At 44.7% G+C, this 26,463-nt stretch overlaps 1 protein-coding gene across 2 annotated transcripts in view; it reads left to right on the top strand.

Annotated features, from left to right (window-relative positions):
* The window catches only part of EDNRA (endothelin receptor type A), a 77,801-nt gene extending 52,914 nt beyond the window's left edge, over positions 1–24,887 (top strand). For both annotated transcript variants that reach the window (XM_069744038.1, XM_069744039.1), the window contains 2 exons: positions 18,977–19,085; positions 23,600–24,887. In XM_069744038.1, the coding sequence (XP_069600139.1) occupies positions 18,977–19,085; positions 23,600–23,737 (247 nt within the window). In that variant the 3' untranslated portion in view covers positions 23,738–24,887. The remainder of the gene's footprint in view (positions 1–18,976; positions 19,086–23,599) is intronic.
* The last annotated feature ends 1,576 nt before the right edge of the window (positions 24,888–26,463 follow it).

A 26,463-nucleotide genomic window follows, 5' to 3' on the forward strand; every position in this document is an offset into this window, starting at 1 on the left:
ATGGAGTACTGTGTCCAGTTTTGGGCACCGGTGCTCAGGAAGGATATAATGGAACTAGAGAGAGTACAAAGGAGGGCAACAAAATTAATAAAGGGGATGGGAGAACTACAATACCCAGATAGATTAGCGAAATTAGGATTATTTAGTCTAGAAAAAAGACGAATGAGGGGCGATCTAATAACCATGTATAAGTATATAAGGGGACAATACACATATCTCGCTGAGGATCTGTTTATACCAAGGAAGGTGACGGGCACAAGGGGGCATTCTTTGCGTCTGGAGGAGAGAAGGCTTTTCCACCAACATAGAAGAGGATTCTTTACTGTTAGGGCAGTGAGAATCTGGAATTCCTTGCCTGAGGAGGTGGTGATGGCGAACTCAGTCGAGGGGTTCAAGAGAGGCCTGGATGTCTTCCTGGAGCAGAACAATATTGTATCATACAATTAGGTTCTGTAGAAGGACGTAGATCTGGGGATTTATTATGATGGAATATAGGCTGAACTGGATGGACAAATGTCTTTTTTCGGCCTTACTAACTATGTTACTATGTTACTATGTTACTATCTCCAAAGCAAGGGTAAAAAAAGACTTGATTTTGTTCCAAATGTTCTAAAGAAAAATAATGCAGTATCAAAAAATTACTAATTTGAGTAGGCATAAAGTTCATCTTCAGAGTGCAATGTGCATAATCATAACAAATAGAGGGTTCATCCAATAGAATCAAAAGTGGTGGGAGGATAGCACAATTCTTATATCAAATTTTTGTAGTAATATGTGTTAGTGGTCGAGTTCCTGCCTCTGCACAGGGGGAATCTCGGGCCATCTCCGCTGCGGTCTCCCATTCTTCTCCTGCCGCAGTGGAGCGTGCTCAGCGGAGATGTCGGTCCCAGCGTCTCGCTCAGTCTGACTCTGTGCTGAGAGTTACTGCTGCATTTCCTGCTTCTGCCATTGAAGTCAGTGCTGGGCAGCGGCGACCAGACGCTTCCGGGTCTAAGTCCTGCTTTTCATGTTCTGAGCATGCCCAGAGTAAGATCTCTCAGTGGAGATCTGGGGTCACATGCTCAGGTACTGCGGCAACTCCATTGGTCCTTCTTTGGAAGGTCCTAAACGTGCTGCAGCTATTTAAGGCTCGCATGGCCATGCGCTAGTATCAATTCTAATATGTGCTTTGCGCCAGTGTGGTTATGTATGTTTGTATTCAGGGACCCGGCTGAAATAAGCCCCTAGAATGCTGGCACCTCCGGCGAGGAGATTGTGTGAACGTGATTCAGTGACTCGGCTGAAATAAGCCCCTAGAATACCGGCACCTCCGGTGAGGAGATTGCATGTGTGTATAACCACTGACTGCTATCAGTTCGGCAGTAAGCTTGTGCTCCTGTGAGGCTAACAGGGTGCAGTGCTTTCCTCTCATGGTTGCTCTGTGAGGTAACAGAGCTAGTCTATACTGCCAAACAGTGCCGCCGTTCACTAGCAGCAGGTTCCTCCTGCACGGTGGACCCCGGGCTGTGAACGCACCATTCATAATAAACATCTATTTTACTCGGTGCGTTCCGCTAGCCCTAACATAATACTAGCGCCAGGGTCTGGCTAGTAAATGGCGGACGATCAGCGTCTACAGCGGTACATCCAGCAGCTGGAGAGTAGGTTGGCGGCTCTAGAGCGTGCAACCTCAGCTGTGGACATCACTGCTGTCGCTGTTCAGGCTTCAAGTGTAGCTGCAGCCAGTTTGTCCACTGCCACCCCTGCTCCGACTTTATCCCATCTCCCGCTTCCAGACAAGTTTGCTGGTGACAGTAAGCTATGTCGGGGATTCGTGAGCCAGTGCTCCATACTAGGGTTGAGCGAAACGGGTCGTTCATTTTCAAAAGTCGCCGACTTTTGGCAAAGTCGGGTTTCATGAAACCCGATCCGACCCCTGTGCGGGGTCGGCCATGCGGTACGCGACTTTCGCGCCAAAGTCGCGTTTCAATGACGCGAAAAGCGCCATTTCTCAGCCAATGAAGGTAAACGCAGAGTGTGGGCAGCGTGATGACATAGGTCATGGTCCCCACCATCTTAGAGAAGGGCATTGCAGTGATTGGCTTGCTGTCTGCGGTGTCACAGGGGCTATAAAGGGGCGTTCCCGCCGACCGCCATGTTACTGCTGCTGATCTGAGCTTAGGGAGAGGTTGCTGCCGCTTCGTCAGAAGCAGGGATAGCGTTAGGCAGGGTCCATTAACCACCAAACCGCTTGTGCTGTAGCGATTTCAACTGCCCAACACCACCTTCGGTGTGCAGGGACAGTGGAAGCTACATTTTTTTTTTTCCCCTCAGCGCTGTAGCTCATTGGGCTGCCCTAGAAGGCTCCCTGATAGCTGCATTGCTGTGTGTACGCCGCTGTGCAAACCAACTGCTTTTTTCAAAGCACAAATCCTCTTGTTCCTTCCTTTCTGCACAGCTATCTTGTTTGTTTGTCCACACTTTTTATTTAATTTGTGCATCAGTCCACTCCTTATTGCTGCCTGCCATACCTGGCTGAGATTACTGCAGGGAGATAGTAATTGAAGGACACTCCCTGTTTTTTTTTTTTTTTTTTTTTTGTGGGAGATTAAGATTGACATTTCTGCTAGAGTTCCATCCCTGTGTGTGCCATCTCTCACTCAGTGGGCCATAGAAAGCCTATTTATTTTTTTGCTTGATTTGGGTTATAAAATCTACCTGAAAAAATCACTACATCAATCAGTGGGAGAAAAATATTGGCCTCAGGGCTTGTGTGCCACTCTTGACTCCTGTGTGTGTGCCATCTCTCAGTCAGTGGGCCATAGAAAGCCTATTTATTTTTTTGCTTGATTTGGGTTCTAAAATCTACCTGAAAAAATCACTACATCAATCAGTGGGAGAAAAATATTGGCCTCAGGGCTTGTGTGCCACTCCTGACTCCTGTGTGCATCATCACTCACTCAGTGGGCCATAGAAAGCCCTTTTTTTTTTTTTTTTGCTTTATTTGGGTTCTAAATTCTACCTGAAAAAATCAATAAATCAATCAGTGGGAGATTAATATTGGACTTTGGGCTTGTGTGCCAGTCCTAAGCGTGCCATCTCTCTCTCTCAGATAGTGGGCCATAGAAAGCCTATTTATAATTTTTTTTATTGGGTTTATAAATTTTCCCTGGAACAAAAAAAAAAAAGTGGGAGATTAATATTGGCCTCTGGGCTTGTGTGCCAGTCCTGAGCGTGCCATCTCTCTCACAAATAGTGGGCCATAGAAAGCCTATTTATTTATTTTTTTTTGGTTTTATAAATTCTCCCTGAAAAAAAAAGGGAGATTAATATTGGCCTTTGGGCTTGTGTGCCAGTCCTAAGCGTGCCATCTCTCTCTCTCTCTCAGATAGTGGGCCATAGAAAGCCTATTTATTATTTTTTTTATTGGGTTTATAAATTTTCCCTGAAACAAAAAAAAAACAGTGGGAGATAAATATTGGCCTCTGGGCTTGTGTGCCACTCCTGATTCCTGTGTGCGTCATCTCTCACTCAGTGGGCCATAGAAAGCCTTTTTTTGTTTTATTTGTTTTCTAAATTCTCCCTGAAAAAATCATTTTATTTTATTTGGTTTCTAAATTCTTCCTGAAAAAATCATTTTATTCTATTATTTTTTTTTCCCTAAAGTCTCCCTGAAAAAAAAAAAAAAACAAATCAGTGGGAGATTAATATTGCCCTTTCTGCTTGTGTGCCAGTCTTGACTCCTGGGTGTGCCATCTCTCTCTCCCTCTCCAATTGTGGGCCATAGAAATCCTATTTTTTTTTTTAGCTTGATTTGGGTTCCAAAATCTACCTGAAAAAATCACTACATCAATCAGTGGGAGATAAATATTGGCCTCTGTGCTTGTGTGCCACTCCTGACTCCTGTGTGCGTCATCTCTCACTCAGTGGGCCATAGAAAGCCTTTTTTTGTTTTATTTGTTTTCTAAATTCTCCCTGAAAAAATCATTTTATTTTATTTGGTTTCTAAATTCTTCCTGAAAAAATCATTTTATTCTATTATTTTTTTTCCTAAAGTCTCCCTGAAAAAAAAAACAAAAACAAATCAGTGGGAGATTAATATTGCCCTTTCTGCTTGTGTGCCAGTCTTGACTCCTGGGTGTGCCATCTCTCTCTCTCTCTCCAATTGTGGGCCATAGAAAGCCTATTATTTTTTTAGCTTGATTTGGGTTCCAAAATCTACCTGAAAAAATCACTACATCAATCAGTGGGAGATAAATATTGGCCTCTGGGCTTGTGTGCCACTCCTGACTCCTGTGTGCGTCATCTCTCACTCAGTGGGCCATAGAAAGCCTTTTTTTGTTTTATTTGTTTTCTAAATTCTCCCTGAAAAAAATCATTTTATTTTATTTGGTTTCTAAATTCTTCCTGAAAAAATCATTTTATTCTATTATTTTTTTTCCTAAAGTCTCCCTGAAAAAAAAAAAAAAAACAAATCAGTGGGAGATTGATATTGCCCTTTCTGCTTGTGTGCCAGTCTTGACTCCTGGGTGTGCCATCTCTCTCTCTCTCTCCAATTGTGGGCCATAGAAAGCCTATTATTTTTTTAGCTTGATTTGGGTTCCAAAATCTACCTGAAAAAATCACTACATCAATCAGTGGGAGATAAATATTGGCCTCTGGGCTTGTGTGCCACTCCTGACTCCTGTGTGCGTCATCTCTCACTCAGTGGGCCATAGAAAGCCTTTTTTTGTTTTATTTGTTTTCTAAATTCTCCCTGAAAAAATCATTTTATTTTATTTGGTTTCTAAATTCTTCCTGAAAAAATCATTTTATTCTATTATTTTTTTTTCCTAAAGTCTCCCTGAAAAAAAAAACAAAAAACAAATCAGTGGGAGATTAATATTTACATTTGTGCTTCAGTGACAGTCCTGCGTGTGTGGCATCTCTCTCATTTGTTGCCACCAACAACAGAGTGTGTAACATTGTGCCTGATTTTTGTTGTGGTCTCACTCACCTGTAAAGGGGTAGCTAAATCATACTGAAGTTATAGCTCACCGTGTAATTTGTGTGACAGCAACAAATACCGTTAGTTTGTTTACGTTTTTAAAACAATGAGGAAGTCTGGTGGAAGAGGTCGTGGCCGGGGGCGTTCATTGTCAGCTGGTAATGAGGGTAGTGGTAGTGGTGGAGCATCAGCTGGTCGTGGGAAAAAAAATATTGCACCTAAGCCTGGAGCTGTGGAGCCAGGTTCGTCGTCTGGCTACACAAGGCCTCGAACGCTCCCTTTTCTGGGAGTAGGAAAACCGCTTTTAAAGCCGGAGCAGCAAGAGCAAGTTTTGGCTTATCTTGCTGACTCAGCCTCTAGCTCTTTTGCCTCCTCTCGTGAAACTGGTAAATGTCAAAGCAGCGCGTCGTTAGTGGATGTTCACGGTCAGGGACAAGTCGCTTCCTTGTCCTCTTCAGCAAAAACAACAACAGAGAAGAATGCAGCAGGCGACACAACGGGTTACTCCATGGAGCTCTTTACACATACCGTCCCTGGCTTAGGAAGTGAAGCAGTTAACAGTCCATGCCCATTACAAGTTGAATCTGACATGGAGTGCACTGATGCACAGCCACAGCCAGACTACTATGCTGGTCCTTTGACTCAGACCACAACATTGCCCTCGCAGGGTAATGATCAAGAATCAGACCCTGATGAGACTATGTTGCCCCATCACGAACGCTATACCACCGACCGACACGGTGACACAGACGAAGTTGCACACGAGCTACAAGAAGAGGTAATAGATGACCCAGTTCTTGACCCCGATTGGCAGCCATTGGGGGAACAGGGTGCAGGCGGCAGCAGTTCTGAAGCGGAGGAGGAGGGGCCGCAGCAGGCATCAACATCGCAACAGGTTCCATCTGCCGGGCCCGTATCTTGCCCAAAACGCGTGGCAAAGCCAAAACCTGTTGGAGGACAGCGTGGCCATCCGGTTAAAGCTCAGTCTGCAATGCCTGAAAAGGTATCCGATGCTAGAAAGAGTGCAGTCTGGCATTTTTTTAAACAACATCCAATTGATCAGCGCAAAGTCATCTGTCAAAAATGTTCAACTACCTTAAGCAGAGGACAGAATCTGAAAAGTCTCAATACAAGTTGCATGCATAGACATTTAACCACCATGCATTTGCAAGCCTGGACTAACTACCAAACGTCCCTTAAGGTTGTAGCACCCTCGGCCAATGAAGCTAGTCATCAACGCAACATCCCTTCCGGCAGTGTAGGGCCACCATTTTCCGCACCACCTGCAGTATCTGTGCAGGTTTCTTTGCCAGGCCAAAGCAGTCAGGGTCAGGGAATCACCAGTTTCGTAGTAGGAAACACTGCATCTAGGGCACCGGCGGCAACAATACCATCTCCCACCGTCTCTCAGTCTGCCATGTCCACCGGCACCCCCGCTAGTTCCACGATCTCCAGCTCTCCAGTCCAGCTCACCCTACATGAGACTATGGTTAGAAAAAGGAAGTACTTAGCCTCGCATCCGCGTACACAGGGTTTGAACGCCCACATAGCTAGACTAATCTCGTTAGAGATGATGCCCTACCGGTTAGTTGAAAGCGAAGCTTTCAAAGCCCTGATGGACTACGCTGTACCACGCTACGAGCTACCCAGTCGACACTTTTTTTCCAGAAAAGCCATCCCAGCCCTCCACCAGCATGTTAAAGAGCGCATCGTCCATGCACTCAGGCAATCTGTGAGCACAAAGGTGCACCTGACAACAGATGCATGGACCAGTAGGCATGGCCAGGGACGTTACGTGTCCATCACGGCACACTGGGTAAATGTGGTGGATGCAGGGTCCACAGGGGACAGCAAGTTTGGGACAGTTCTGCCTAGCCCACGGTCTAGGAAACAGTTGGCTGTAGCCGTTCGCACCCCCTCCTCCTCCTCCTCGTCCTCCTGCAGAAGCGAGACCTCGTCCACAGACCGCAGTCGCACAACCACTCCATCCGCAGCTGCCACTGTTGCACACCAGGTCTCCCATTATGGGGCAGCTACTGGCAAACATCAGCAGGCTGTATTGGCTATGAAGTATTTGGGCGACAACAGACACACCGCTGAAGTTCTGTCCGAGTTCTTGCAGAAAGAAACGCAGTCGTGGCTGGGCACTGTAGATCTTGAGGCAGGCAAGGTAGTGAGTGATAACGGAAGGAATTTCATGGCTGCCATCTCCCTTTCCCAACTGAAACACATTCCTTGCCTGGCTCACACCTTAAACCTGGTGGTGCAGTGCTTCCTGAAAAGTTATCCGTGGTTATCCGACCTGCTCCTCAAAGTGCGTGGACTTTGCTCACATATCCGCCGTTCGCCCGTACACTCCAGCCGTATGCAGACCTATCAGCGTTCTTTGAACCTTCCCCAGCATCGCCTAATCATAGACGTTGCAACAAGGTGGAACTCAACACTGCACATGCTTCAGAGACTGTGTGAACAGGGGCGGGCTGTTATGTTTTTGTGGGAGGATACACATACACGGGCAGGCAGTAGGATGGCAGACATGGAGTTGTCAGGTGTGCAGTGGTCGAAGATTCAAGACATGTGTCAAGTCCTTCAGTGTTTTGAGGAATGCACATGGCTGGTTAGTGCAGACAACGCCATAATAAGCATGAGCATCCCCCTAATGCGTCTGCTGATGCAAAGTTTGACGCACATAAAGGATCAGGCGTCTGCAGCTGAGGAAGAGGAAAGCCTTGATGACAGTCAGCCATTGTCTGGCCAGGGCAGTGTACAGGACGAGGTAGCGGGCGAACAGGAGGAGGAGGACGAGGAGGATGATGGGGATGATTATATTTTTAATGAGGAAGCTTTTCCGGGGCCAGTGGAAATTGTTGGCGCCGCAAGGCCGGGTTCTGGTTTTTGGAGGGACACAAGTGACGTGGATTTGCCTGAAACTGCCCCTCAACCAAGCACAACCACAGATTTGAGAACTGGAACTTTGGGCCACATGGCGGATTATGCCTTACGTATCCTCAAAAGGGACACACGCATAACAAAAATGATGAACGATGACGATTACTGGTTGGCCTGCCTCCTTGATCCTCGCTATAAAGGCAAATTGCAAAATATAATGCCACATGAGAACTTGGAACTAATCAATCAACTCTTATTGACCGTTTGCTTCTGGCATTCCCTGCACACAGCGCCCGTGATCGTTCTAACATGAGCTGCAGGGGCCAGCAGACCAGAGGTGTTAGAGGGGCAGAAATCAGAAGTGGCGTTGGCCAGAGGGGTTTTCTGACCAGGTTGTGGAGTGATTTTGCTATGACCGCAGACAGGACAGGTACTGCAGCATCAATTCAAAGTGACAGGAGACAACATTTGTCCAGTATGGTTACTAACTATTTTTCATCCCTTATCGATGTTCTCCCTCAACCGTCATTCCTATTTGATTACTGGGCATCAAAATTAGACACCTGGCCAGAATTGGCAGAATATGCATTGCAGGAGCTTGCTTGCCCGGCAGCTAGTGTCCTATCAGAAAGAGTATTCAGTGCTGCAGGTTCAATACTAACAGAAAAAAGGACTCGTCTGGCTACCCAAAATGTAGATGATCTAACCTTCATTAAAATGAACCACAACTGGATTTCGAAATCTTTTGCCCCACCTTGCCCGGCTGACACCTAGCTTTCCTATGTAAAGGTCTTGCCTGTGGACTATTCTGAACGACTTTTCCAATCTCGTAATTTGCAGCACCTGATTGTCCAGCATCCGACATGTTAACACCTCCCTAAATGGCCAAAGTCCCCACACGGGGCCGTGGTATCGCCACTTGGCGCCAGCACCCGTGAGAGTACTGTTTGTCTGAAGAGGTGGGTGTGCCCGCTTTTGGTCGACGGCACTGCCACTAGGTCCCTCATAGTACAATAAAGTGTCTGGCGGTGGTGGTGCGCACCCAACGTCAGACACACCGTTGTAATATGAGGGGCCCTGGGCCTGTACCGCCGGCCACAAGACAGTCCCCCCCCCCCAGGTCAAACAGTGCTCTACAACTTGCAAAATTTTCTCTCACAGCTCCACCAATGTTTAGTCTATGCGCTGACATCCTTCAATGCCTGGCACTGTCAATACCATTGTATTGACATTTTTCTTATGTTAGGCCTTCGAAGCCTGTCTGCGGTCACTCCTTCCACTAGGCCTCCACTGACCTGTCTACTGCTGCCCGTGTTCCCCTGGAACCAATTTTAAATTGCCTACAGCCAGCCCAATTTATTATGTTAGGGCTTCGAAGCCTGTCTGCGGTCCCTCCTTCCACTAGGCCTCCACTGACCTGTCTACTGCCGCCCGTGTTCCCCTGGAACCAATTTTAAATTGCCTACAGCCAGCCCAATTTATTATGTTAGGGCTTCGAAGCCTGTCTGCGGTCCCTCCTTCCACTAGGCCTCCACTGACCTGTCTACTGCTGCCCGTGTACCCCTTGAACCAACATCAGAAAATATAAAAATAAGTATTTTGCTTATAAAAAAGAAAATACTGGAGAGATATCAAATGCAGACATTTTAACATTAAAAACAAACACATACAACAAAAATCTGGTACAGTACTAAAAATGGCCACCAGCTACAATAACTTTCTCCTGCAAGTAGTTAACTGAAAGTTTTTTTCAATTTAAAACACAGATATGGCATCCACCGAGTGTTGTCCTGTCGCGTCTTCTTTATATTATTGCCAAGAAGATGCAAAACAATGAAAATAATAAAATCATTATTTACCAAAAAAATAGAGTAAGTCAAAACCACATTGCAAATAAACATTCATTACAAATAAAGAAGCAGGGCGCGTCCGAGGGTGAGTATATACCTAATAAGAATATAATCACCCTCGGACGTGCCCTGCTTCTTTCCGACAGCCTTCCTTCCTAAGAATCAGCCCTTCCGTGGTGTAGAGAGAGGGTTTGTTACACTCCAAGGTGTTCCCCAGGTTGCCTTTCCTGAGCTTCGATCTTCATGCTCTCGTTTAGTAGTTGTCGGAAAGTAGGCTGCATTAGGACTACAAATTGGGTATGGGGTGGAGAGAGATGGTGTGTTACACTCCAAGGTGTTCCCCAGGTTTCCTTGCCATTGCTTCGGTCTTCCGACTCTCGTTTAGTAGTTGTAGAAAACTACACTGCATTAGGCCTACAAAATGGGTATCGGGTGGAGAGAGATGGTGTGTTACACTCCAAGGTGTTCCCCAGGTTGCCTTTCCTGAGCTTCGATCTTCCGGCTCTCGTTTAGTAGTTGTTGGAAACTACACTGCATTAGGCCTACAAATTGGGTATGGGGTGTAGAGAGATGGTGTGTTCCACTCCAAGGTGTTCTCCAGGTTGCCTTTCCTGAGCTTCGATCTTCCGGCTCTCGTTTAGTAGTTCTTGGAAACTCCACTGCATTAGGCCTACAAATTGGGTATGGGGTATAGAGAGATGGTGTGTTCAACTCCAAGGTGTTCTCCAGGTTGCCTTTCCTGAGCTTCGATCTTCCGGCTCTCGTTTAGTAGTTGTTGGAAACTACACTGCATTAGGCCTACAAATTGGGTATGGGGTGTAGAGAGATGGTGTGTTCCACTCCAAGGTGTTCTCCAGGTTGCCTTTCCTGAGCTTCGATCTTCCGGCTCTCGTTTAGTAGTTCTTGGAAACTACACTGCATTAGGCCTACAAATTGGGTATGGGGTGTAGAGAGATGGTGTGTTCAACTCCAAGGTGTTCTCCAGGTTGCCTTTCCTGAGCTTCGATCTTCCGGCTCTCGTTTAGTAGTTGTTGGAAACTACACTGCATTAGGCCTACAAATTGGGTATGGGGTGTAGAGAGATGGTGTGTTCCACTCCAAGGTGTTCTCCAGGTTGCCTTTCCTGAGCTTCAATCTTCCGGCTCTCGTTTAGTAGTTGTTGGAAACTACACTGCATTAGGCCTACAAATTGGGTATGGGGTGTAGAGAGATGGTGTGTTCCACTCCAAGGTGTTCTCCAGGTTGCCTTTCCTGAGCTTCGATCTTCCGGCTCTCGTTTAGTAGTTCTTGGAAACTACACTGCATTAGGCCTACAAATTGGGTATGGGGTGTAGAGAGATGGTGTGTTCCACTCCAAGGTGTTCTCCAGGTTGCCTTTCCTGAGCTTCGATCTTCCGGCTCTCGTTTAGTAGTTCTTGGAAACTACACTGCATTAGGCCTACAAATTGGGTATGGGGTGTAGAGAGATGGTGTGTTCCACTCCAAGGTGTTCTCCAGGTTGCCTTTCCTGAACTTCTATCTTCAGGCTCTCATTAAATTGTGGTTAAACGGAACAACTGCATTTGGCGTACTAGTTGGTTTGGGGCCTACTATCGGTGTCTGCCACTCCTTGCTGTTCTCCTGGTTTCCTGTCCTGAAATTCCGTTTTCAGGCGCTCGTTAAGTAGTTGTTAATGTTAGACTGCATTTGGCCTACTAGTTGGGTTGGGGCCTACTATCGGTGTCTGCCACTCCTTGCTGTTCTCCTCCACTGAACAAAGCTGTGCCGCCTGTTTACTACGGTTGCCAATTTTGAACTGCATTTCAACTACTTACTGATTTGGGCCTACTCTCTGTGTCAGCCTCTCATTCCAGTTGTCCTCCACTGCAATGCCCCCTGGTTATTCCTGTGTTACCAATTTTGAACTGCATTTAGCCAACTTTATTCTTTGGGCCTATATCTGTGTTTCCTCCTCATCCTGCCCATTGCCCAGCCAGTGATAGATGAGTCTGCTGGTACATTGGCCCATAACGCAACATTCCCCGTGCACGCTACACAACAACATTGTGACCCTGCTGAAAGTCAGGTTGCTCTTCCCGCATACCATACCACCTTACACGGGGACAAAGACGAAGGTGCAGATGAAAGTGCAGGTTCCTTCATCAGGTGGGGGGAGGAATACTAGTTGGCGACGTCACTGGCACAGGGCCTCTCATAGTACGCAAAAGTGTTGCTGCTGGTGGAAGGCGCCCCCGCCGTGCAAACACACCGCTGTACTTTGAGGGGCCCTGTGCCAGTGCCAATGCCAACGAGTGGGCCCCCCCTGCTTGCTCAGGTTCACAGCACTTGCAAAGTTGAAATACTTACCTCTCCCTGCTCCACTGCCGTGACGTGGTCCAGATTTCCTGGGCCCACTAATTACTTGAACCAGCCCTACCCACCACAACTTTAGCCAAATGACCCCCAATTTCAAATGCCTTCCAATTATTATAAGGGAAATTAAGATTGACAAGCTTCATTAAGAAGAATGCATGGTTTTGGCATTAAAATGGGCACTCTAGGTGTTTTCCTGGCCCCCACTCACTGCCGACTATGCTGCCCCATTGACTTGCATTGGGTTTCGTGTTTCGGTCGATCCCGACTTTAAGTCATAATCGGCCGATTTCACTCGACCCGACTTTTGAGATAGTCGGGTTTCGCGAAACCCGGCTCGACTCTAAAAAGGTCAAGGTCGCTCAACTCTACTCCATACATCTTGAGCTGCTGGCTGCACGTTTTCCTATGGAATGGGCGAAAGTGGGATTCATTTTGTCTCTTTTGTCGGGCAGGGCGTTGGAGTGGGCAACACCGCTTTGGGAACGTGATGATCGTGTGGTTCAGAGTGCTCCTCTCTTCCTGGACGCTCTGAGGCAGGTCTTTTTGGGACCTCGTGTCACCCACGATACCGCGCTCCAATTGTTGGCAATTACTCAGGGTTCATCCATGGTCAGCCAGTTCGCCATCCAATTCCAGACTCTAGCTTCTGAGCTGGAATGGTCAGATAAAGTCCTTATTCTGGTGTTCTGGAAAGGACTGGCAGATCATGTAAAGGATGCCTTGGCCACCAGGGAGATTCCCGCCACACTGGAGGAGCTCATTACTATATCTACCCGCATCGATCTCCGTTTTAACGAACGGAGGTTAGAGCGGATCCAGTGTAGGCAAAGGTTTCGGCTGGCTCCCACCTTTGCCAAACCTCTAGAATCTCCTGTTATGGCGTCCAACTCCCATGAGGCCATGGAGGTCTCTCGAGCGGGACCTAGGTCTCAGACCGCTTGAGTACCTGTGGTATGTAAAAATTGCCAGCAACTGGGACATTACGCTAATAAATGTCCACGGCAGTTGGGAAACGATCGCGTCTAGTGACCATTGGAGGAGGTTCACTGGACACAGCGGCATTTTCCTCCAAATTGTCCTTTAAAGGGATAATCCTGTTAGGCACATCCACTCATACAGTAGAGCTTTGTGTGGATTCAGGAGCAGAGGGAAATTTCATGTCTTCTGCTTTTGCTCTGCGCCATGCAATACCTCTGGTAATGCTTGCCAAACCAGTAACTGTTAGAGTGGTGAATGGGTTGACACTTCCGTTACAAATCACACATCAGACTGTCCCTTTCACGTTAGTCATGTCCCCATCCCACCAGGAGATTATTTCCCTTCTTGTCCTTCCCGAGGGAATGTATTAGATTCTGCTGGGAATACCCTGGCTCCGTTTCCACTCCCCACATATTGAGTGGACCTCTGGGAGGATATTGGGTTGGAGTGAATCCTGTAAGGGCAGATGTGTGAAAGAGTGCGTTCAGGTTTCCACCACTGAGATACCCGCAGATCTCTCTTCTCTCCCCAAATACTATTGGTCCTATGCAGACGTCTTCTCCAAAAAGGCCACGGAGACCCTTCCGCCTCACCGTCCCTATGACTGTCCTATAGATCTCTTGCCTGGAGCAGAACCTCCTCGGGGACGTGTCTATCCCCTCTCTCTCCTGGAAACGGAGGCTATGTCCCTATACATCCAGGAGAATTTGGCAAGAGGGTTTATTAGGAAGTCAGTATTAGCAGCAGGGGCAGGGTTCTTCTTTGTGCAGAAGAAGAACGGAGAATTACGTCCTTGCATAGATTACAGGGGTCTTAACGCCATCACCGTTAAGAATAAGTACCCGCTGCCCCTGATTTCTGAGCTTTTTGATAGGCTACGGGGAGCTAAGGTATTTATCAAATTAGACCTGCGGGGAGCTTATAACCTGATTCGCATTCGTGAGGGGGACGAAGGGAAGACGGCGTTTAACACCAGAGATGGGCACTATGAGTATCTGGTGATGCCCTTTGGGCTCTGTAATTCCCCAGCCGTTTTCCATGACTTTGTCAACGATATCTTCCGGGATATGCTTTCTACCTCGGTCGTAGTCTATCTGGATGATATTCTCATCTTCACTCCAGATATTGACTCCCACCGGAGAGATGTTGGCAGAGTCTTCGACCTCTTACGGGCAAACTGTCTTTACGCAAAGTTGGAGAAGTGTGTGTTTGAGCAGGAGTCTTTACCTTTCCTGGGCTATATCATCTCCGCCCAGGGATTGGCTATGGATCCTGCCAAACTACAGGCTGTGATGGACTGGCAAGAACCCCATTCGCTTAAAGCGGTGCAGCGCTTTATGGGGTTCATTAATTATTACCGCCAGTTCATTCCCCACTTCTCAACTTTGGTAGCTCCTTTGGTAGCCCTCACCAAGAAGGGAGCAAATCCCAAAGTGTGGTCTGAAGAGGTCTCCAGGGCCTTTTCTTCTATTAAGTCCCATTTTGCTAGCGCTCCCATCCTACATCGTCCCGATGTCGATAAGCCATTTATAATGGAGGTGGATGCCTCTTTCGTTGGTGCAGGAGCAGTCCTCTTCCAAAAGGATGCTCAAGGTCAGAAGCATCCGTGCTTCTTCTTCTCCAAGACCTTCACACCAGCGGAGAGGAATTATTCCATCAGGGACAGGAAGTTGGCTTTCTCAGAGTGGAGACATCTCTTGGAGGGGGCTCGTTTTCCCTTTCCAGTTTTCACAGACCACAAAAATTTGCTATATTTGCAAACAGCCCAGCGGCTAAATTCTCGCCAGGCCAGATGGTCCTTTTTCTTCTCCCGATTCCACTTCACCCTCCATTATCTCGCTGGGGAGAAGAACATTTGTGCTGACGCCCTTTCTCGCTCTGTTATGTCATCTGAGGAGGAGGAAGGAGAGCCTGGGCTTATTGTCCCTTCTGAGACCCTGAGAACCGTGGCTCCGGTGTCGCTTGAGTCTGTGCCTCCGGGCAAGACTTTTGTGTCCATAAATTTGTGACTGGAAGTTCTCTCTTGGGCTCATTCCTCCAGGGTGGGTGGACACTGGGGCAAAAAGGACATCTGAGCTGCTGGCGAGGACATACTGGTGGCCGCATATGCTCCGAGAGGTCAGAGATTACGTTCTGGCATGTGTCTCATGTGCCAAAAATAAGTCTCCTCGACAACGGCCGGCTGGGTTACTCTATCCCTTGCCTGTGGCAGACAGGCCCTGGGAGATGGTCGGGGTGGACTTTGTAGTGGGTTTGCCCAAGTCTCGCGGCTGTACCATCATTTGGGTTATTACTAGTGTTGAGCGATACCGTCCGATACTTGAAAGTATCGGTATCGGATAGTATCGGCCGATACCCGAAAAATATCGGATATCGCCGATACCGATATCCGATACCAATACAAGTCAATGGGACATCAAGTATCGGAATGTATCCTCATGGATCCCAGGGTCTGAAGGAGAGGAAACTCTCCTTCAGGCCCTGGGATCCATATTAAAGTGTAAAATAAAGAATTAAAATAAAAAATATTGTTATATTCACCTCTCCGGCGGCCCCTGGACATCAGCGGGAGGATCCGGCGTCCGGCACGGCTTCTTTCTTCAAAATGCGCGCCTTCAGGACCTGTGGAATGACGTCCCGGCTTCTGATTGGTCGCGTGCCGCCCATGTGACCGCCACGCGACCAATCAGAAGCCGCGACGTCATTCCTCAGGTCCTAGAAGGCGCTCATTCTAGGACTTTAGCTGAGGAATGACGTCGCGGCTTCTGATTGGTCGCGTGGCGGTCACATGGGCGGCACGCGACCAATCAGAAGCCGGGACGTCATTCCACAGGTCCTGAAGGCGCGCATTTTGAAGAAAGAAGCCGTGCCGGACGCCGGATCCTCCCGCTGATGTCCAGGGGCCGCCGGAGAGGTGAATATAACAATATTTTTTATTTTAATTCTTTATTTTACACTTCCGATACCGATACCCGATATCACAAAAATATCGGATCTCGGTATCGGAATTCCGATACCGCAAGTATCGGCCGATACCCGATACTTGCGGTATCGGAATGCTCAACACTAGTTATTACCGATCATTTCTCGAAAATGGTGCATTTGGTGCCGCTACCACAGTTACCTTCTGCATGGGCCTTGGCAGCGTTGTTCATAAGACACATCTTCCGCCTACACAGCATGCCAGACAAATTTGTCAGTGACCGGGGTCCCCAGTTTGCGTCTCGGTTCTGGAGAGAGCTTTGTCGTCTTCTCAGCATTGAGTTAAATCTCTCTTCCGCATATCATCCCGAGACGAATGGGTTGGTAGAGAGGGCCAATCAGACTCTGGTCACATATTTGCGACATTTTGTTTCTGCCAGGCAGGATGACTGGGCATCTTTATTACCATGGGCAGAGTTCGCCCTTAAAAACACTGTAGCCGACTCCACTGGTCAGACTCCTTTCCTCCTTAATTACGGCCAGCATCCGCGTGTTCCTGTGCCTATGCCTGTGTCCTCTGCTGACTCCAGGGTGGCAGACTGGGCAGTGGAGGCTCGGGACATTTGGGACCGCACTCAGGATGCCATTCGGGCCTCCAAGGAGAGAATAAGGTCCTCCGCCGATGCATATCGGCGCCCTGCCGCAACCTTTGCTCCTGGCGATTTAGTGTGGCTCTCCGCCCATAACATCAGGCTGCATGTAGAGTCCACTAAGTTTGCACCTCGCTACTTGGGTCCCTTCAAGGTCCTCGAACAGGTTAATCCTGTGGTCTACCGTCTAGCCCTTCCTCCACGCCTTGGTATCACCGACACCTTTCATGTGTCCCTCTTTAAGCCCGTATACATGTCCCGGTTTTCTGAGTCATCTGCCGGGACATCAGGTTCGTCTACGGACGATTTTGAGGTGAACGCTATTTTGGGGTGCAAGGTGGTACGTGGCAAAAAATTTTATTTGGTGGACTGGAAGGGTTATGGCCCTGAGGATAGGTCCTGGGAGCCTGCTGAGCACATTCGGGCTCTGCAGCTCATTGCTGCCTTCGAACGTAGCGAGGCCCAATAGGGGGCCCTAGGAGGGGGGATAATGTTAGGGGTCGAGTTCCTGCCTCTGCACAGGGGGAATCTCGGGCCATCTCCGCTGCGGTCTCCCATTCTTCTCCTGCCGCAGTGGAGCCTGCTCAGTGGAGACGTCAATCCCAGTGTCTCGCTCAGTCTGACTCTGTGCTGAGAGTTGCTGCTGCATTTCCTGCTTCTGCCATTGAAGTCAGTGCTGGGCAGCGGCGAGCAGACGCTTCTGGGTCTAAGTCCTGCTTTTCACGTTCTGAGCATGCCCAGAGTAAGATCTCTCAGTGGAGATCGAGGGTCACATGATCAGATACTGCAGCTAAGGTCCTTGTAGGTGCTAGGACTAAATCCTGCTTTGCACTCTGAGCATGCCCGGGGCAAGATCTCTCAGTGGAGATCTGGGGTCACATGCTCAGGTACTGCGGCAACTCCATTGGTCCTTCTTTGGAAGGTCCTAAACGTGCTGCAGCTATTTAAGGCTCACATGGCCGCACGGCCATGCGCTAGTATCAATTCTAATATGTGCTTTGCGCCAGTGTGGTTATGTATGTTTGTATTCAGGGACCCGGCTGAAATAAGCCCCTAGAATGCTGGCACCTCCGGCGAGGAGATTGTGTGAACATGATTCAGGGACCCGGCTGAAATAAGCCCCTAGAATACCGGCACCTCCGGTGAGGAGATTGCATGTGTGCATAACCACTGACTGCTATCAGTTCGGCAGTAAGCTTGTGCTCCTGTGAGGCTAACAGGGTGCAGTGCTTTCCTCTCGTGGTTGCTCTGTGAGGTAACAGAGCTAGTCTATACTGCCAAACAGTGCCGCCGTTCACTAGCAGCAGGTTCCTCCTGCACGGTGGACCCCGGGCTGCGAACGCACCATTCATAATAAACATCTATTGTACTCGGTGCGTTCCGCTAGCCCTAACAATATGTGCTCCTGAAATAATCATGATGGAGTACATAAAAAAGTTGAAATCCAATGGATACCTTATTGATTGCTCCAGTCCCATACTGAGAACAGGTATGATACTGTGTTCTGGCATCATATCACAGTAACCATTTTATCATCAATATGTAACCTGGTATATGAACTTTGGCATAACAACGCTGCACATCCTTGAAGGTTGCCAACGTTCATACAAGTCACTTGAGTTGAGTAACATAGCAGGCGACCATTACATTCAGATACTGCCTATCCCAAGCTAAAAGCCACAGCATATACTTATGATCCTCATGCAAGTAATGTGTCTGCCAAAGTATATGCTATCAGGGTTTACAGTGGGAGAGCAAGTAATCCTTTGCTGCTGGTAAGAAAGAAATTCTGAAGATTTTGAAGTTTGAAGATTATGTAGTCTATTCTCCTCGCGTTTTGAAATCTGTTTACTCCTTCAGGAGAACGACAAAAACAAAGATTTCTGTGTTGTTTTCTTGAGGAAGAAATCAGATAGACTTCGAAACGCATTGGGAATTAAATTAAATGTTCTTCAAATTTCAAGGACTTCAAAACCCCTTTCTTACAAGCAGCACAGCATTATCCGCTCTTCCATTGTAGATCCTGATATCTGTATTGAAGATTGCAACCAATAAAGCTGCAGAAGCTGGATCTATCTGGATATATCTATTTTATGAAATGTTGATCCCATCTGAAATCTTACTTTAATTTAATTTTTAAAAATGTCTAATTTTTGTGTCTCCAGCTGGGAAACCCAGACAAAGATAGGATGCGTCATTGGATGATGTGCTTATCCCTGTCTCTGTAGGGCTTACTTTTGTACTGCTGTGCATGGCTTTCATCATTGTCTGTCACAATTCAGAGTGAGATATTAAGGTCTCGTTACTAATTTTGTATCCAATAGATAAACAAGATGTTAATGTGTTCATGCTTTTTTCTTGTCTAGTTTTCTGCTGGTGATGGACTTCATCAGTGTTAACTTGGCTGCCCTCAACTCGTGTATAAATCCAATAGCGCTCTACTTTGTCAGCAAGAAGTTTAAAAACTGCTTCCAGGTAAGAATATTTGGTTTTGAAACATATTTAAAGTCTTAGTTACTTAGGCATCGTATAATAAAAAAGGAATGAAAAATATGCGCCAGCCAAAATGGTAAAAGAAAAGATAAATTTTATTACACTATGTATAAAAATATCACAAATATGATATAAAGGAAACCATAAATGTAACAGGCAAAGAAAACGTGCATTTGGGTGGGTGGATGTAAATGGCTATCATAATGCAGAAAAAAACACTGAATGCATGTGACATTGAGTTTGTAAAGAATAGTAGTGGGGGACTGAGTAGTCAAACTGGTTACTCCGCAAGTAAATGCCAGTCAAGTGTCTGTCATGATGGAAATCATAAAAAGGAAATCCAAGTACATGCAAGATAAACTGTATATTAGTGGGAGGCTAAATCATATGCCTTATCACTATCAATTGCCATATCAGTGGTAGGCTAAATATTCTGCTATATCATATAAATTGTAGCCATAACAAATCATATAACGTACATACATCCACCCAGGAAAAACACACCCACTGTGCGTTTCGCTTCAGCTTCGGCTTCGGCTGGAGTCATATGTTAATAAGATATGACGTGTCCACCATGCATTTCTTAACCAGTGAAGTTTCCTGGACTAATGTCTGTAAACATTCCTAAACCCCTCCCTTAAAGTGACAACTATATCTGTCGTCAGTGCCATATACCGTGCTATTTCAACCCCATCACTGTGGACAGGGTTAACCATCAATCAGATATATAGTGGGGAAAATAAGTATTTGACACACTGTTGATTTTGCCAGTTTTCTGACCTACAAAAAATGGAGAGGTCTGTAATTTTTATTGTAGGTACACTTCAACTGCGAGAGACAGAATCTAAAAAAAAAATGAAAATCACATTGTATGATTTTTAAATCATTAAATAGCACATTATTGCATAAAATAAGTATTTGGTTACCTACCGACCAGCAAGAATTCTGACTCCCCAAGACCTGTTAGTTTTTCTTTAAGAAGCCCTCCTACTCTGCACTCATTACCTGTATTAATTGCACCTGTTTGAACTAGTTAGCTATGTGAAAGACACTTGTCCACACAATCACACTCCAACCTCTCCACCATGGCCAAGACCAAAGAGCTGTCTAAGGACTCCAGGGACAATATTGTAGACCTGCACAAGGCTGGGATGGGGTACAGGACAATAGGCAAGCAGCTTGGTGAGAAGGCAATAACTGTTGGCATAATTATTAAAAAATGACAGAAACACAAGATGACTGTCAATCTTCCTCAGTCTGGGGCTCCATGCAAAATATCGCCTGGTGGGGTAAAGATGATTCAAGATGATTCTGAGAAAGGACAGGAAACAGCCAAAAACTAAATGGGAGGACCTGGTCAATGACCTGAAGAGAGCTGGGACACAATAGAAAATCTTTGGAGGAAGCTGAAACTCAATATGATCCAGTGACAGTCCTGAAACCTGAAAGATCTGGAGAAGATCCGTATGGAGGAGTGGGCCAAAATCTCTGCTGCAGTGTGTGCAAACTTGGTCAAGAACTACAGGAAACGTCTGATCTCTGTAATTGCAAACAAAGGTTTCTCTACCAAATATTAAGTTCTGTTTTTCTATTGTATGAAATACTTATTTCATGCACAGAAATGCAAATTAATTATGCAAAAGTCATACAATGTGATTTTCTGGATTTTTTTTAAGATTCCATCTTTCACAGTTGAAGTTTATCTATGATAAAAATAAATTACAGACCTCTCCATTCTTTGTAGGTGGAAAAACTTGCAAAAATGGCAGTGTATCAAATAGTTATTTTCACCACTGTATATTAAGGGAAATCTCCCTTCATATACCTTATTATACAGGAAATATATACCTAGCCTTGACAAATAACCAAAACATAGCAGGGGAATTTAGTGGTCAATTTGTTGAGGCCATAATATGGCACTCAAAGCCTCTTATGCTGAGCTTCACGGCCTTTGAACCTATTAGCTTTGCATGAGAAAATTCTAACATTGCACAGCTGCCTAAGAAAAAGAAACAACTGATCTGACGCTTTTCAATTTTTGGCAGAAGAAACGGCTTTAAATATAAGTTGAGCGGAGGTACAGTTGGAGAAATGAATTTAATTAAATTAATCATGAACTATTGTAAAATATGGAAGAACAGAGTGAGACCAGTGTAGTCTGGCCGAGTTGCAAAATAAATAAAATTGGGGTAGTGACTGAGGTTGTGAACAGTGGGTGAGATAGGGGGAAAACCAGATAGTGGCACACAAAGTACAGTGCGGCTGATTCTACCAAATGCCATGTCACCATCAGGAGAATATGGTAAAGTATGGGAAAATAGGCATGTAAGGGGGGAAAGTAACAAATTAAAGAGCATAGTAATCCATGACAGTAGAATTACATTTAAAGAGTGTGTCCCATCTTCTGAAGCAGAAGCACACCGCTCCTAGGCCTCCATTGTTTCTGGTGGCTGAGGGGGTGACTGTTCTTTATTTCTGCTGTGGGCCTGGACTGTTTGTTTTCATGATGCTCCTACTGTACAATGGCATGTAAAAGTTTTGGCACCCCTGTTCAAAATTATTGTTAATGTGAACAGTTAAGCAAGTTAAAAATGAAATGATCTCTAAAGAGCCTAAAGTTAAATATGACACATTTCCTTTGTATTTTAGACAAAAAAAAATATGTACATCATCATTGTTTATGTTTTAAAAATGACAAAAAGGAAAATGAGATGATACAAAAGTTTGGGCACCCTTGGAGATTTGTGTTCAGATAACTTTGACCAAAGTGTCAGACCTTAATTAGTCTGTTAGGGTTCACTATCATTGTTAGAAAAGGCCAGAGGATGCTAATTTCCCAGCTTTATAAAACCCCAGCCTCCTAACCTTGAACCAAAAAACAACAGCCATGGTTCTTCTAAGCAGCTGCCTAGCTCTCTGAAAGTGAAAATGGTGAAGGCCCACATAGCAGGAGACGACTATAAGAAGATAGCAAACTGTTTTCAAGTTGCCCTTTCCTCAGTTAGTTCAAAATTTAATTAAGAAATGGCAGTTAACATGAAGAGTGGAGGTCAAGATTAAATCTGGAAGACCAAGCAAATTTTCAGTGAGAGCTGTTCGTAGGATTGCTAGAGAGGCAAATCAGAACCCCCACTATGTGTGGATAAAAAAGGGCACAGAATTTCAGGAAAAGAACATCTCACCAACTATTAAGCATGGTGGTGAATCAATCATGCTTTGGGATTGTGTTGCAGCCAATGGCATGGGGAACGTTTCATGGGTAGAGGGAAGAATGGATTAAATTAAATTTCAAAAAATTCTTGTTAAAAAAAGCTAAAGTTGAAAATAAGATGGCTTCTACAAATTGGTAATGGTTCTAAACACATACCGTACCACAATGATAAATAAACCAAGGAATCAACATCAAAAAGTGAACATACTGTATATTCCCTTAAGAAATTATATTTTAATGATCCAATATTAAACACACCTACCCATTGAAATATCTGGAAAATACCATTATAAATAGACCAACCAAAAAACAAGCCTACAATGCCCTGCAATAAACCTTACTGAGAAACCTGCCTAACTGTGGAGGTTGGCATCCTAATAACGAGTTTGGCGCCCCCACTCACCGAGGACTATCCCTCACTCCCCTAATTCACACTACCAACAAATAAAATAATGCGATGCATTAAAAGAGGCATAGATGCTCATGAGGAGAACATAATTTTACCTCTATACAAGTCACTAGTTCGACCACACTTAGAATACTGTGCACAGTTCTGGTCTCCGGTGTATAAGAAAGACATAGCTGAACCAGAGCGGGTGCAGAGAAGAGCGACCAAGGTTATTAGAGGACTGTAAAAGATGAAAACATTTTTTTTTTGCCCAAGATTGTTTTTTCCAGGAAAGGGCAAATTGTAATAAAAAAAAATAATTGCAGAGTTGCTTGTTTTTTTTCTATAGGCTTACAAAACTTCATTAAAAAGAACTTGTCATCAGAATGTTATAGCCATAACTAGTGGCATGCATGATAAGGCACTACAATGCTGAGTAAATCCTTACCTTACTCGTAGATATACATTTTTCTGTTTTAGAGAAATCAATAAATGAAATTGTATGCTAATGAGTTGTAAGTGCAGTGGGCGGGCCCTTCTCCTCCCTCTCTCCTGCCTATCTCCTTATACCCCGCCCCAGCCTGCATCATGTCTCTGACTGACAGGTCACTCCTGTGTCAGTTACCACTCAGGATTTTTTCAAGCAAGGTAGGAATTGAATCAACATTAATGAACCCTTACATACGTGACATTAGTTTAGGGGTATAAAATCGTGATGACAGGTTCTCTTTATCATAGATTCTGTTTCCAGTAACAAAGTCTATATCCTTCCTTCTACACAAGTCCCTAGTGTCATCATGTGCTTTCCCCTACAATAAATGGTTAATCATTTACAGTATATCCTATGTACCTACATGAATACATATATATATATACCTTTCCTATCTTTCATTCTAGTCGTGTCTTTGTTGTTGTTGCCAATCAAAGACTCTCACAAGTACATCTCCAATGAATGTCACCAGTATCCAGTGGAAAAATCATGACCAAAATTACTACGTTGCTGACAGAAGCATCCACAAGGACAGCATCAACTAACCACATCCTTCCGGTTCAACGGCATCAGGAAACATCAAAATGAATGGCTTTCTTTAAAGCTAGGATCTTTTTTTTTTTTTTACAAAAATGGAAGAACTTTTTCAACAGACTTTGAGGAATTTGCCATTGGGTTTCAAAGACTACCTGGAGCACTGTTGAATCAGAGCTACATGCACATGGTTTTTATTGGCTGTAATACAGTCTTCATGTTTTTTTCTTGGTATTGCTTGCAGGTAGGTCTAGTGTTGTCCTACATATGGGCCAGAGAAGAATCAGACACAAGAATGGCTGTATTAAGACTGGCATGAGGGAAATCCTGAAGAATTTGTGGGCAGCTATACCTCCTGCGATGTTCCACTCACAGAAATCCAGAATTTTATCCAATGTTATATAAGTCCTCCCGTGTGTAAGGTCTCGTGCATACGGCACAGAAGCTTTGTGATGGCACAATGATTACCATATGGGTCTCAACTACACAGCTGTGCGTGACTGTGTGCCGCCTTACATGTGTGGTGTACCGTATGTACGGAGCTATTTTCACCTAGTGCCATTCCTACATATACATGACATCCAGTAGAGCATGCCACAATTTATTTTTTGTTGCATTCATACAGAATCCAACAGAAAACTAAACTTTGTGCCTTCATATGGAATTGGACTTATACGAAGGTACAGTAAAGATGCCCTAAAGGTACCCTATTACAGCTCCATGTAAATCTGCAGTACGGCCTTATGCATGAGGCCTAAGAGGGTGAATTTAACCTACAGTATTTCTATTGTTATTATATATAAATATAACTATAATTTCTTTGTATATAGCAATTTTTATTTAACGTATCTTAAAAAATATATTTTTTAATCTGAAAGCCTAGAAGATTGTGGAATATTGTATTATGGCATGAGCTGTACGTGCATTTTTCAGGGAAGTGATGTAATAGGGAAAGGACACGCATTTTGTAGCACTTCATTGTACATAGCCTTACTATATAAGAATAGATAATGGCATTTTTAAGTGCATGACAACAAGACACATTAAAGTGTGTTTACGAATGAAATTATTGTATCTGAATATATTGTATTCATATGATGTATACATCATATAAATGCTAGTACTTGTGAAATGTAATTAAAGGGTTTCACTAAAACTGAACTTTCCAACAAATGATTAATTTATAACACTTTTTTGGTTAGAAAAAAAATATATGAAGGGTCACATAAAAATGTGAAAGCTGTCCTTGGCCATCGGTAGGCGGTGGCTAAGTAGCACTATCTATCTACCATATCATATCTACCTCTTATGTTATGCCATATAGTGCCCAAATGATGCAATAATCCCATGTCTAAAAAACTCAGAAGACAGTTGCCTAAATAATACTTTCCAATTAATCGAGGATGGAGCTGTTTTGGACATCATATATGGGAATGTGCTTCCAAGACTATCAAAGACAGTAATGACACAAGATGGGAGTCACTGGTTGTCCACCTATGAGAACAGACCTGGTCTTGACTAAGCCAACTAATAATATTCCAGATGGACATTTTTACATCAATTTTCTTAGTCTCAATCTTGTTGGGTTTTATGAGTATCATCTCTATTTTTTATCAGAACTTATTTATATATATAGGATTGTGTTATTAGATATATCAGCTAAAGAGAACTTGTCACCAATGCAAATTGTCAGTTTTTGCTTTTATTATATTACCACTGCTCCCATGAGTATTTAGTTTTTTATCTTTTCACCACCATATGGTTCTGGAGATAAGGGCCTTTTCATTTTCTGCAAATTTTTATGGTTTTTACCAAAATGGCATGCCTCACAGGACTCTTTGTCTTTAGGCTGCTCTGCATTATCGTGAGCACCTCAACATTGTTAAAAACGTAACATTTTTAAACCACAAAAATTAGAACAAAATAAAAATGCCAATATCTCTGGAACTGTATGGTAGATTTTTAAAAAGAAAAAAATTGGAATAATCAGGGGAGAGGTGGAAGATAGAATACGGTGAGTACAAAAACTGATCACTATTGACCTGGCAACAAGCACTTTTTAAGTAGATGTAGACTATTGTAGTAAGAAAACAATATTCCCTTGAACAGTGTGATTGTGGTACTGTTAGTACTATTATCCTTTGTTCTACCTGAGAAGATCCACAAACTATGTAAAGGCAAAGCTTCAATACCATAGAGCTCTAACAGAAAGAACCTTATAGAAATCTAACTTATTCAAAGTTTTGTCTACGAGAAAGAAACAATCGAAAAAGCAAAACACATTTCTGCAATTCTTCCCTTGAACATATTTGGTCTCATACTGTAATTAAAACTAAGGGGCAATTACCATTCTGTATTTGGCCCAGATGATACATCTCTCCCTCCTCTTCACAATCCAGTGCCTAGTGGTAAGGTAGGCAGCTGTAGAAGAAGCCTTCCCACTGGTCTGTCTGCCTAAGGAACATCAAGCACTGCATAATTAAAGGAGATTTCCTCCCCTGATCTTCTTAATGACCTAGGATAATAAAAAAAAAGAAGGTACAGTATACTCGCCTCATTGATTCCACTCTGACTAGGACATCACGTGGTCTCCTTGCTTCCAACTAGACAGACATGTGACTTCTGCCGCCCATCACTAAGCTCAGTGATAATGCATTGGTCACTGTTTCAACCAGTGATTGGCTGCAGCAGTCACATGTCTGTCTGCCTGAAAGTACCGCAGTGAGAGATCAACTGG

Source organism: Ranitomeya imitator, chromosome 1 (genome assembly GCF_032444005.1).
Source record: "Ranitomeya imitator isolate aRanImi1 chromosome 1, aRanImi1.pri, whole genome shotgun sequence".
NCBI classification, from domain to species: Eukaryota; Metazoa; Chordata; class Amphibia; order Anura; family Dendrobatidae; genus Ranitomeya; species Ranitomeya imitator.